At 46.8% G+C, this 13009-nt stretch overlaps 1 protein-coding gene across 1 annotated transcript in view; it reads left to right on the top strand.

Moving 5' to 3' along the window:
• The window catches only part of MAML3 (mastermind like transcriptional coactivator 3), a gene marked incomplete at its 5' end in the record, with an annotated part of 88589 nt that extends 75676 nt beyond the window's left edge, over positions 1-12913 (top strand). Inside the window, 3 exons of the mRNA XM_039391065.1 lie at positions 3556-3792; positions 5547-5634; positions 8923-12913. Of these exons, the coding sequence (XP_039246999.1) occupies positions 3556-3792; positions 5547-5634; positions 8923-9914 (1317 nt within the window). The remainder of the gene's footprint in view (positions 1-3555; positions 3793-5546; positions 5635-8922) is intronic.
• Positions 12914-13009: the final 96 nt, after the last annotated feature.

Genomic DNA, 13009 nt, shown 5'->3' with positions numbered 1-13009 from the left:
ACCATTTGGAAACTGTGGCTCCTTTTTGGCTCCGTGAACACCACCTCGGCTCTTTCAATACCCGATTTTGCTCCCAGGGGCCAAGCACCTGATTCTGTCCCTGGGCTGCCTTAAAAGTGGGCAGCTGAGGCTGCAGGGGCAGGAGGGCTCCCAGGAGGCTTAGCCAGGGCCAGCCCGTGTATTTGAAGTCGCTCTGTGGCACAGCTGAGGGGGCTTGGCGCCATCACCCCCCTGGTGTAACCAGCGTCTCGCTTGCCCCGCGGTGGGTACCTGGCGGCGGAGCTGCAGCATCGCTGCTCCCGACTGGAGCGCCTGTAACTCTGTTATCAGCAGGGAGCTGTTTGCAGCCTGCAAGTAGCACACAGTGGCTTTGGGTGGTGTTAAAAAGAGCCAGAGTGAAAAATCAGAAGTCACACTGTACCATCTTCCCAGATGTAACAGGCTGAGAATATAGCCTGTGTTTCCCGTTCCAGGACATCTTGTCGCTCTCTGCCTGTGCCCCCACAGGGCACCCCTATACCCACGTGGACACAAGGACAGGGCCCTGCGGGAAGCAGCTGGGCTGTCCCCTCACTGCTGCGGATCCCCGCAAGTCACAGGGTGAGTCAGGCTGTGGGAATGAGCCGCTGGAGACCAGCACAGGCAGCGGCAGGGGTGATGTGCAGACAGAGGCTGGGTAGCCAAGGTGCGGGTGGGGGCGTCTGGAGAGGGAAGGACGAGGCAGCAGTGCCAGTTGGTGGAGAAAGGAAAATGCAGAGGCTGGACAGAGGGTGTAGGAAAGAGAAAGGAACGGCAGAGAATGAGGAGGAGGAGGAGCAGGAAGTCTAGGGGCCGGAAGGCTCGGGTGCAGTAGGAGGATGAGGGAGCTGGCAGGCAGAGCAGGAGCAAAGAGCGTTGTCAGTGAAGCTTGGATTAGTTTGGTTTTGAAGCTCTGTAACTGTATGAGTGCTGCACTTAGCCCGAGTTGCTTGCCTCGGTGCTCGGCTCCTGTGGTGAGGCTGCATCTCAGCCATGGCTTGTAAGAGGCAGCCGTGTAGATCACCAGTTCCCTGCCACGCAGCCGACCACCAGGTTTCATCTCCATACCCTTGGACGTTGAGAGCAGCAGTGCCAGGCTGCAGAGATAAAGCTCTTGGGAAAGAGCTCTGCTCCCAGGTACTAGGGAGCATTTTCCTGCCTGCGGAGACCTTTTGCCTGGGCTATGCTCTTATTTTCAGGACACACAACCCAGGGCTGCTCCCAGTGATGTCAGCAGGGCTTTTCGTCATCGGTTGGGAAGAGCTTTTGCCAAAAAAAAGAAAAGGAAAGGAGAAGAAATATTCCATGTGGGAGGGTGATCTAGATGAAGAAGGCCTGGCTTTAAACCTGTTATTAAAACCAGAAACATGAAGTTTTTGTTATGAGTAGGTAAACTCGTGTACCCCAAAATGACTAAACACACAGCACTGGAAGTAACACCTTTGTGATAATTCTCGTATTTCCTTCAGCTGCTGCACAGCGCGTGGGGCTCATGTCAGCTGGTGGGGCTCCTTTCAAAGCTTTCTTCCTTTTTAAACTCTGGAATTAATTTATAACATAATCCAGCAGAGAATGGAGTGCTTTTACTGTGAAGTGAGTGTGTCCCTCAGCCGTACCCGTGCGTGCATTAAGAGCCAGGACAGTAGTTCTGTAAGGAGATTTTTTTTGAAGGCAATTCAAAGAGGACTTGGGCTGCAGCCCCAAAGGCAGCTGTGCACTGAGGCTCGCAGAGGAAGCTCTGAGGGATGTCACTTCACAGCATGCCCTTTGGCTCCCAGGTTTTTTCCCCCTCCTTTTTTTTTTTCCCTCGTACTGGCTGCAGCAAAGGCTCCATTATTTGGCAGCGTGGCATTGCTTTTGTCTATAAATGGAAGCGGTTGGCCCATCTCCCAGTATAACACAAGATAGTCCTGTGTATCAGTTATGCAATCAGTAGGTTGATGACTTCATCAGAAGTCGGGGGAGGGCCAGGGGGTGGTAGGAAAAAGCCTTTGCCATCAGCTCTGCTGGAGACAGCTGATGTCTGTGTGTGTCCCCCCCACAGCAAAGAAAGCAGGAGCTCAGTGACAGGGGTGGGTGAAAGGGCTCAGTGCGGGAGGAGCTGAGAGATCCTCAGCAGCTGTAATTCCCTCACCCCAGCTTGGGGGAGCCCCAGCAGCTGCCGCAGCCCTTGCCCTTAGGACGCTGCAGGGACCATGCTTGACCAGGTTGTAAAGTGCAGCATGAGTTGGGACTGGAGAAGCGGAAAAAGGAGCAGGGAGGGAACTTTCAAACCAGGGTAGATATTAAAAAGGGAAAGAACCTAAATATCGGAGAACTGCCTTTCAGCAGAGAGCCCTTCAGGGAATATCCGTGCAAAGTAGAGATGCGGACAAATTGTATTTTGTTATTTCCTCAGAAGGGTCCTTGAAAACCTGACCTTCATGGAGAAAGGCCGATCCTAATTTCCCAAGCTACGTGCAGGCATTGATTTTAACCCTTTCACTGACTGGGTCGGGGTAGGTGCTGCAAGATCGCCTTTCCCTACGTTCCAAATCACACAATAATTGACATTCCTCAAACCCGTCCGTGAAGCAGGTGAATCTAAACCTCACTCTGGCGGGCTTTACACAAAGGGTGCTAAAGTGATACAGGTCAAGTTGGTGTTTTTAAATGAGTACCCATCCCTATTCATCAATTAAAGAGGTTTTGAGGGCTCTTCACACGCAGGAGGAGCACCCGAGGCAGGGAATAGTCCAGGCTGGCCCCGGGGAGGCTCCGGTCCCGCTTTGGCCCGGCCGCGGGCGGGCAGCGACACCTGCCGGTGTCCCCCGGTGATCCCGGCCCTCCGTCGGGACAAAGGTTGGAATTCCCCCCGGCCTTCTGTCGATCCCTGAAAGGCAGCGAGTTGGATGAGGAACATGAAGAGAAAGCGGGAGTGGGTGCAGGAGGGGGAAAGGAGCCTGTCCTGCGTCCTGCCGGCCACGCACGTTGGTCCAGTCCTGCGGGAGGGAAATCTCGAATAAACACATAATGCGGTGAAATCCTGAGGTTCTGGAGCAGTGTAAGGAGAATTAATGCTGCCAGCTCATCATGTGCACCCAACACCTTAGCTTCTCAATCCAGAGGACTGTTTTAAATTGTTGTTATGAGGAGTGTTTTAAATCGTTATTATGAAGAGAGGTAAGTGGAAAGGAAGAGAAAATGTACTTGTCTCCATAAGAAGGGAGAAAAAGTTTAGAAAAACATGACTCGGAAGTTACATGTCCTGCATGGAAAAAAAACCTTCGCACACAACTTCATTATTTCATTATAAATGAATTATAAAATGCTCTTGCTTTCCCTGAGGGGCTTTAAACTCCAGGAGAAAAGAGGTACCAGTTCCCTGTGGGGAACAGCCCATGGTCGCAAGCCATGTGCATCTTTCCAAGGACCCACTTTCTGCAAGCTCCATACTTCATCCACAGATTCAGTGCTTCCTCAGTTTAAAGAGCTGTCACTTCTCTTGCCTGTGGAGAACCCCAGGTAACGAGGCCTTCTCTCTCTCTCTTTGCACAGGAGCACCAAGTGGGATTGTCGCGGACCGCAGGGCCAATGCAGCCTTCTGTGCCACCAGGCTCCAGCAATGTGGTCACGGGCACGAGCTCCGGGGGTCCCTTCCTAGGGAACCAGCCTCAGGCAGCCATCATGAAGCAGATGCTGATAGAGCAGAGAGCCCAGCTCCACGTAATAGAGCAGCAGAAACAGCAGTTTCTCCGAGAGCAAAGGCAGCAGCAGCAGATCCTAGCGGAGCAGGTACAGTATCCATCTGTCTCAAACACTGCAGTGCTCGCTGGTATAAGGGTGTGAGTGCTACAGACAACACCAGCCTTTCCTTTTAGTAATTCTTTCCTTTAGTAATTCTCTCTGTGTGGCTCCTATCGTGGTATTTCAGCCATAGCTGTCAAAGAAGAGGCATCTATCTCAGTCCTACCATTAGCTTGGCAAATATTACCTGTGTTCCCAGTGGTGGATTTGGCAGTTGCATGGGATTTTAGGCAGTGGGAAAGTTAGCTCTTAGCCTGGCATCTCATGATCAGTTTACTCCAGTAGAAGCAGACTCAGCTACAGCTACAGGCACAGGTCCTCTCCCCTAGCTCTGAGTGTAGTCTTGCACTGGCAAAATCTATGTACAGCTGCATTGATGTGGGACAAAGAATGGATGTGGGTTAAAAGTAACCTTAGTTAATTTAAAAATAAAAAAGTATTTACCCAGATCAGTTCCTTAATCTGGTTTATTGCATGCCAGTACAAGCAGTTAGGTTAGCACAAAGGAGAGATAGCAGCAAGGGGAGAGCCAGAGACTGGAGTGGGAGAGCAATATAACCACTCTCACAGTGGCAATGTGGAAGACCTGCATTGGAGCCTATCACCTGGCTTCCTGAGCTCTTGAGCTTTGCAATATGGATGTTAAATTACCCAGTCAGAATGGTGATGCATGCTTAATTCAGCTGTAGTTTAAAGCAGCCTAGGAGAAAGTCAGTGGAAAGTCACACTGTTGAGTTCTTACAAGATCATACCCAAAACTGAAGTTGCAGTCCCCTAATGTTACCTAGATAATATTCTGATGGGTCAGCAGTTGCTTGAAGCTTGGCTTATCCTCTCTTGCTGGGAAAACATGGCTTGGGACCTGTAACACATGCTTATGAATGCAGGGATTAGTACTTCCTTCTTTCCCACCTTTCCCATTCTCTTACCTTTGTTACACATCCTTGGTTTTGGACACAGTGTTTGTAGAGCTGCAGATGATGCTGCAAGACATGTCCTTTTAATAAATGCTTAGTTGAGCATACCCTAGCATCTGAAAGCTCTGGTAAACTCTCTCTGCTTTTATAATCACCCTTGATTCTGTTTTACAGTATTCATGAGTATTCATAGAAAACAACCACAGAGGAGCAGTGTGGTCTGGATCAAGGGAGAGATGCATTTTGCAGTCAGCCGCTCCCCAAATATCATTCACTGAAGCACAAGAGGAAATGTGCTTTTGTAGCCGTTTCTGGTTTGGCTCAGGAATGGTCCTAGCTGCAGTGCTTGGGTCAGGATGCAGTACTCCTTGCAGCTGACTGTTTTGAGTGCAGAGGTGAGGGAAAGTCTTGTACCAGGAACACAAACTTCTAGACCTTAGCAGGAATGAGGGAAGGAAAGTGTGTGTGGCTACAGCTGCCCTTAGACCTCAGTGAGCAAAGTTAGTCACATCCCTCCCTCTCCTTTCTGCCTGACAACAGTGCAGTTCATGCTGTAGAGGTCAGGATGAAGTGGCTGTAAGTAAGGAGAGGTGTTGTCAGCTCAGTGCTTGTTCCTTTTTGAACCAAAAAGAGTCCGCGTGCCGAGTAGCCCAAGTGCTCTCAGAAGGACTCTTCAGATGACTCTACTTGTCTCTCCAGAACAGCTCACCAGATAAGAACTGCTGCAGTTCTGCTGCAGTACTTTTGCCACCAGCCCAGTTCTCAGCTCACTAATTAATTAATCACCTCTTTCTCTTCTGCTTTCTTTCCCTCCTTCATTTTCAGCAGTTGCAGCAGCAGTCACATTTGCCTCGGCAGCATCTGCAGCAACAGCGAAGCCCATATCCAGTGCAACAGGTCAACCAGTTCCAAGGTAAAAGTCAAATTATTTTTCCTAATTTGGAGTCAATATATGCCCCTATACTAGGGGCGTGAAATGAAACCTCATGCATTTTGTGAAGACCAGGGTTTAAGCAGTGTGCCAGAAGAGGAAAACAGACTGTTGCACACACCACATATTTTACCAAAGGGGAATGCCCAGGTTTGTGTCTTCAGTTAGGTTTATAATTTTCTTTTGGCTCCCTTCAGTGAAAGCTGCATTTTTTTTATGCCTCTTTGACATCTGGACATCATGGATTCATTAATGGATTTGTCTTGTTTGCCTCCACTCTTATGATGCTTTTTTTTTTTTCAGCTAGCATTTCTCACTGTATCTTGGTCTTACCCCTCTTAATTCCCCACTTTATCTAATTTGATGAGCAGAGAATTTCAGAGAGGGCATCCTTAACTGGAGAAGTGACTCATCAATGTCAGGTGTGGGAAACACAGTGAAATACCTGAGATGTAAATAGAGATTTTTTTTTAATTATCTCAAAAAAAACAAGGCCTATTTTTATGTGCTCCCAGGTAACTGAAGGATGTAAGTACAATAATTTGGCTCAGGAAAAGAAGTTTTTTGAGATTTTTAGGTGCAAAGGATCATCTGAATGTGTTCACTAACCATGGGTTCTCAATAGACATGAAATGAACACACACTTGCACTATATATTCATGATAGTGTCATGTAACTGCAACAGTTCTGGTTCCCAGGACACGAACAGGCAGCCACACCTTCTGCTGATATATATCAGGGTGGCTTCTTCTAATTGCCTACTCATTTTTATCTTTGGCAGTATAAGTTCTGTATGAAATGATTTTTATCCCCCAATAATTCATTTGCAAAATCAGAAAGTGTGTGTGCACTGCCACACACTGAGATGCACATGTACAATCTTTCTGCATTAATACTTCTTTGAAACCTTTCCTTCATATGTATTATTTAAAAGAAACAGAGAAGGGAGTTTAGGCTAATCTGACAGAGCAAGGAATTAATTTTCATAAATGAGCTAATATAAGTAGTTCACCATTTTTTCCTATTCAGTCACATGAATGTAATCCAGTGCAGTAGGTTATGTGTAAATGAGGCTGGAAGGTGGCCCAAAATCTTAAAATCTGTTGCATCTCTCTTTTAACTACTCCTTGTCTGATCTCCTGTCTCTTACACCAAGCACAGTAGTTAACAAAAGTAGTATGTGAACCCACTTGCTGTTAGTGGCTCCTTTGGAGCTTTTCAGCTGCCATTTTCAATTAAAAACTAGCTAAAGATGCATTAAGATTTCAACATGATCTGTATCTTCAGCACTTGCTGGAGTCATCTTAAAAAGAGACTGTTTCTAATCATCAAAGGAGATGATCTAAATTAAGAAAAATCAAGGGGACCCCGGTGCCAATCATTAAGAAAGTGGTTTGATAGCAAGGCTGCTGCTACATGTGCCCTGTTCAAGTGTGATCCAGATGGTCTCTCTTCATGCTACAAAATGTTTCATTTATCTATATGCTGGAGCTAAAAGCATCCTTCAGAAGCTTATCATGCTGCAGTAAAAGGGAGATGTATCCTCTGCATTATGTGCTAAACTATAGAAATGGCACTTCCTTTATCCAGACCCATTTCTCATGGAAACCAAGCCAGCATGAATAACAGGGACCAGTATTCTCCACTCTCCATGAATGTTCAGATATGTTGTCTGCCACTGAGGGACAACAAATAGGGGCTGATTTAAGAACATTCACATTCTGTTGTACAGTTCTGAACTTTTAAAGCAACCATTTTATGTTTATGCCTTGCATTCAATAACATTTGAGCCGGGAGCAATTGTGTGCCTCGTGCACTCTGAGCTTCACCTGCAGAGTATTGTATTTAGTCCGGTATAGCAGTGACTCAAACCTACATGGCATAATCTGAGCTCCAGGTAATTGTTTTTAAATAAAGATAGTAAATACAGAAGCCTATTGGCTTCCCAGAAATCAATAGCTCCCCCCTACCCTTGAAAGGAAGATGCAAACATGGCTCAGTTATCTGCCACGGTGTGGAATTTAACAAGGTTAGGATTTTCTGGTTTCCCATCACTGGCCTAAGGTGAAGTAAAATGTGCTTATAGTATTGATTCACTAATACACTCTCTCTGCTTTAAATGTCCACAAAACCCCAATTTTTCTTCTTTCCATAGACTTAATCAGTAGCAATGCTATAGAAAATCCATTCATTTATGCCTCCTGAGCTATTAAAAAATTGATTGGCCTTCTGAGCCTGACATTTCCATTTTCAAGGCTTACTTTCGAGAGACAATGGAGATATTTAAAAGAGAGCTTTAAATGGTAAACTGAAGTTCAGTTGCTTTGCTGCCACTGAAGACCATGAAGTCTTTCCCATTTGCTTCCTAGAAGCTGAACTGGGTGTAGCTGAAGAGGATAAGTGCTACTGAATCACAGGGCATATGCAAGTTTAAAATCTTAGAGTCTTTTTTCTTTTCTTTCACAGAGCAGGGTGCACATTGTAGTGGATCCTGGGGAGAAAAAGTACACACAAAAAAGAAAGGCTCACATTTACTCTTTACAGGGGACTTTGACTCCCAAGTCACTTTTTAAAAATTTAATCCCTAGTCCTAACAAAGTAAGAGAAAAGCCTATTTTAGCCCTGTGGCTCCTGTGACCATCAAGCTTAGATACTTGATTAGGTTATTACCAGGGAGGCAACCCTGGCTGTAATCATATATTAAACATCCAGTTGTGTTGCCTTGATTTTTCAAGAATCTGAAGTCATGAATCCCTTTGGGTACACATCCCAAAATTGTCCTAATTGAGAATTACTTAGTGAGTAAATCATTGGCCTTTTAACCTTGCCATCCTCATGTTAGGCCTGAAGAGAAATTAGGTTGGAATGGAATTCTCTGCTGAGCAGTGTCCTGCTTCACCAATCGAATACACAACACCATTGGGCGATTCCTGTTTAGGAACAACACTGGAGCTGTGTTGGCTCTCACCTTCCGGGAGAGGGAATTTGGCAAGTCAGGACAGAGGCTGCAGCCAAGGTGAGGTGGGGAACATGTAGCCTCTGAAAGGCAGTAAACATTAGGCAGCAAGCACATCTCCCAAGGATGGGTAACCTTCTGGCTCTCTGCTGACCTTCACATGAAAGGTTGTTTTATTCACTTGGAAAGCACAGCAATCTGAAATCCTACTGCATTGCAAAAGGCTCCTACAGATTCTCTCTTGTGCAAAGACGTGTTAATTAAGGTTTACAGGGTTGTGGCTTTTTTCTTACCTTCCTCCCTTTTTGGCGTAGGTTCACCCCAGGATATAGCAGCTGTGAGAAACCAAGCAGCACTCCAGAACATGAGGACATCCCGAATGATGGCCCAGAACGCGAGCATGATGGCAATGGGTCCCTCCCAGAACCCGAGCACGCTGCCCACGACTGCGGGCCAGTCGGATGTGGGCATGGCTCCTTACAGCAACGCCTCCTCCAGCCAGCCGGGAATGTACAGTATGAGCACAGGGATGAGCCAAATGTTGCAGCACCCAAACCAAAGCAGCATAAACATGGCACATAATGCAGGCCAGGGGACGAGGCAGCCTGCCTCCGGACAAGCGGTGGGAATGGTTGGCAGTTTTGGTCAGAACATGCTGGTAAACTCCGCTCTTCCCCAGCATCAGCAGCAGATGAAAGGACCTGTGGGCCAGGTCTTACCAAGGCCACAAGCACCACGACTTCAGAACCTGATGGGGACTGTCCCTCAAGGAACACAAAACTGGCAACAGCGAGGCTTGCAAGGCATCCCTGGAAGGACTAGCGGTGAAATGGGGCCCTTCAATAACGGCACCACGTACGCGATGCAGTCTGGGCAGCCACGGCTGTCCAAGCAGCACTTCCCACAGGGGCTTAATCAGACAGTTGTGGACACAAGTGGAACAGTAAGAGCCCTGAACCCGGCTCTGGGAAGACAGTTGCTGCAACCACTACCTGGGCAACAGGCAGCCAGCCAGGCCAGGCCCATGGTGATGTCAGCAATCAGCCAAGGGGTCCCCACCATGCCAGGCTTCAGCCAGCCCCCGACGCAGCAAATGCCAGGTGGTAACTTCGCTCAGAGCAGCCAAGGCCAAGCATACGAGAGGAATCCCACTCAGGACATACCTTACAACTACAGCAGTGAAGGAGCAGGGGGGTCATTCTCCAGTTTAGCAGAGGGCGCAGACCTCGTGGACTCCATCATTAAGAGCGGACCAGGGGATGAGTGGATACAAGAACTTGATGAGTTGTTTGGAAACCCCCAGTGAATGGGCTTGTACAGTCTGGAGCTTTGGTTGTTACATTTGAAAACGAAAAGAGAGAGTTGGATGTTCTCCCCATCCCTGGATGGTTGGTTTTGGTTTTTTGTTTGAATTGTTTTGGTTTGAGGTTGTTTTGTTTTCTGTTGTTTTTAATCATGCAAACTGAGCTGATCTGTAGCCAACCTTGGAAGATTCAGGGGACGATGACAACATTGGCATCTCAAGGCATTCTACCAGGCAACCTTTGCTGTATGGCAGTGCCCACTTTGTGTCTGTATGAGGCAGAGTGGGGAAACTGGAAAGGCCAGCTGATGCCTCTGGTTGGGAAAATTTGTTCTTTCCCCTCTTCAAATGAGGTTTCATTGCATAGTGGTATGGGGTGCTCCCAATGTCTCCCACCTCATATAACTGTGAACACTGCAGCTTTCAGGGGAGCAGATGAAAAGCCTGGAGCAAAGCCCACAGATGTCCATGGGCAATTGCACAAGCCCTGGTCAGAAATGGGCTTAACCCTGGGGGTAGGCAGGTCTCAGTGAGCCGTGGGGTCTGGGCTGTCGTAAGGGAACGTGCAGCACTCACGTGATAAACCTGAACAAATCACAGGGAGATCACCATTTTCACTCCAGAGATAAAACTTCAGTACAAGTGCAGGAGAATATTAAATTTGTCAGTGTTGTGAGGACAGTTTGATTATGGGACTGCTGCTGGAGACAGCTTACGTGGGTGGGTTAACTTAATGAGCTGCTTAGTCCCCTTGGGACTTGCAATAGTGCTTCCCTGTCAGAGCACTTTGGCATGTACCTGCTGCCTGGGGGCGTTAAAGGGCTGAGAGGTACCAAGAGACATCAGCATAGGTCCTGAGCGGGTCCCTCCCTCTCCTTCCTTCACAGTATGTTCTCAGTTCACTTCCCTCCCCTCCTGTCCTTAAATGTAAAACAAGGTGAGCTGGCTGCAATTTTTTTCAGGTGAGCCACAAAGGAGCAGGCAGGGGATGAGAAAACAGGCATGAGAAAACATACAGTGAGGATCTGGCATACAGAAGGAGTTTCTCTTCCTCATTTGAAAAATGCAAGTTTAGCAGGTAGTATTACCCCGGGATGTCTGGTCTCTCGATGGGCTATGTTCAGTTTTAAACAGATGTTTGGTCTAATCTCTCTGGTTTGCTGGAATAAAATTCAATGCAGCTTTTGAAGAACAGGAGCCAGTGAAGGACTACTGTAAAGACCGTTCATGAATGGGTAAAATAACTGATATTACAAACATGGGCTCTGCCCAACTAAGGTTTTACGTGATAGCAATGTATCACTATCTCCACTGTGTGGACCAGTGCTGACCAGCACTGTAATGAAGTTGTGATATATCTCGCACAATATCAAGTCACCAGCCATTCTGAATGTGTAAAGCAGCAGTTCCCAAGCTGCAGTCAGAGGCTGAGGAAAGGTGTTCTCCCAAACCTCGAATCTTTTTAGTGTTTTCAGCTGAGAGCTGCTTATCAGGTTATATAGCGGTGCATAAAAAATGTTAACGTGATCCAGAGTCCAGAACTTTTGGACTACTATCTTCTGACGTAGTGCTGGCCTCCATTAGCCATCAGCTGTGCTCTGCAGCAAAAGTGTATGACTATCAGTGCCACCTCTCCAGCTACCAATTACCTCCTTGTGTGCTGCTCTCCTTGGGCCCAGCGGTGTGAAGTGCCGAGCCGCTAAAATCCACGGAGGCTGAGGGCATTGGCACTTTGCAGTTTCACATCCTGCCTTTCCCTGTGGAGTACAGATATGCATCACATCAAAGAGTGGGAGCAAATGGGCCTGGAACCATCTCAGCGCCCCATTGGGTTCCCTTTTGCACAGTATCACCTTGCAGGGCTTTCCTAGAGGAAGGGAATTACCTGTTTTAAATGCTATGATATCAGCAGGACAAGCTGCATTTTTAATGTGCTCAAGGTGAGCTGTCAATCCAGCTTGCCCCGGCTGATATATTTTTTTAAAACAGCTTTAGTTGCATCTTTTAGCCAACCCCTTTTTAAAACACAAGGACCAATTCCAGTTCCTGTTGAAGACCATCAAGGTTTGCCTGTCTCTGCTTCAGCAAGGAGCCAGGTTGGGCCCTAAGTCAGCGTAAGGGAGCACCAGCCAAAGTTTTTGGTCGGTCTTGAGTGTAAGCACCTCTTGGTCAGAATGGAAGGGAGAGGCAAACATTGAGAGAAACAGTAACCAAGGTGCTGTGTCTCTGTGTGTGTCAGGCACACATCTGTCCAGCGCTGTGTGATGGAGTTGTGACAGGGTGGGGAGCCATCCCCAGCCTGCTGGATGGGGGGCAACGCTGGGGGTGGCACAGCATCCCTTCCTTGGGTGCCAGAGCTGGGAAAGGAAGGTTTAGAAACGCACAACCACCATGTGGCAGCAAAATGCAAGTCCCTGCGCATCAGGGAGAGTCAGACTTTGGTGAATAAATGGTGATGAAGACAAGTCTCTGTTGTCTTTGTAAAGCTTCCTCCAAATACTCCATACTGGGATCAAGTACTAGAAAGTAGATTTTATTCGATTTGGGGTTGTTTTTTTTCTTCTTTCTTCCTATGGTGCTGATGTATATGTAATGTTAAAAAAAAAAAAAGTTATTTGTAAATATGTTTTTACAATTCTACAGATATCACTGGGTCTACTATCTGTAAAATATATACATATAAATATATATATATATACTGTTTGTTTAAAATAGAGTATTTTTATTTCATTCCTTAACTCATCCTTACTGCAGTGGTATTGCACTTCAGATGACGTCTAATTACTAATTTGTACTGTATCCCTGACAGCAACTTGCTCCATTTTATTCAGATTTTTCTAGCTTTCTGGTTTTACTTTGTACATTAAGCATTGCTTATTTCCTTTTAAGACCTGTACAGAGCTCTGAAAATGTAGAGAAAGACCTGATGTTAACACCACTTTTAAAGAAAAAGAAACAAAACAAAAAAAAAAAAACCAAACAAACAAGAAAAGAAACCCAAATAAAAGATGGTTATCTGACTCATATACCTGGTGTATATGGATCATCTCTTGCCCCACTTCTGCGCCTTGATGAGTGATCTTCCAAGGAGGGGAGGG

The sequence above is a fragment of the Pipra filicauda genome, unplaced genomic scaffold (genome assembly GCF_003945595.2).
Source record: "Pipra filicauda isolate LSUMZ 115617 unplaced genomic scaffold, ASM394559v2 scaffold8_size5757611_pilon, whole genome shotgun sequence".
Lineage (NCBI taxonomy): Eukaryota > Metazoa > Chordata > Aves > Passeriformes > Pipridae > Pipra > Pipra filicauda.
The sequence above is the reverse complement of the archived record's forward strand: the minus strand, read 5'-3'. Positions and strand labels throughout refer to the sequence as shown.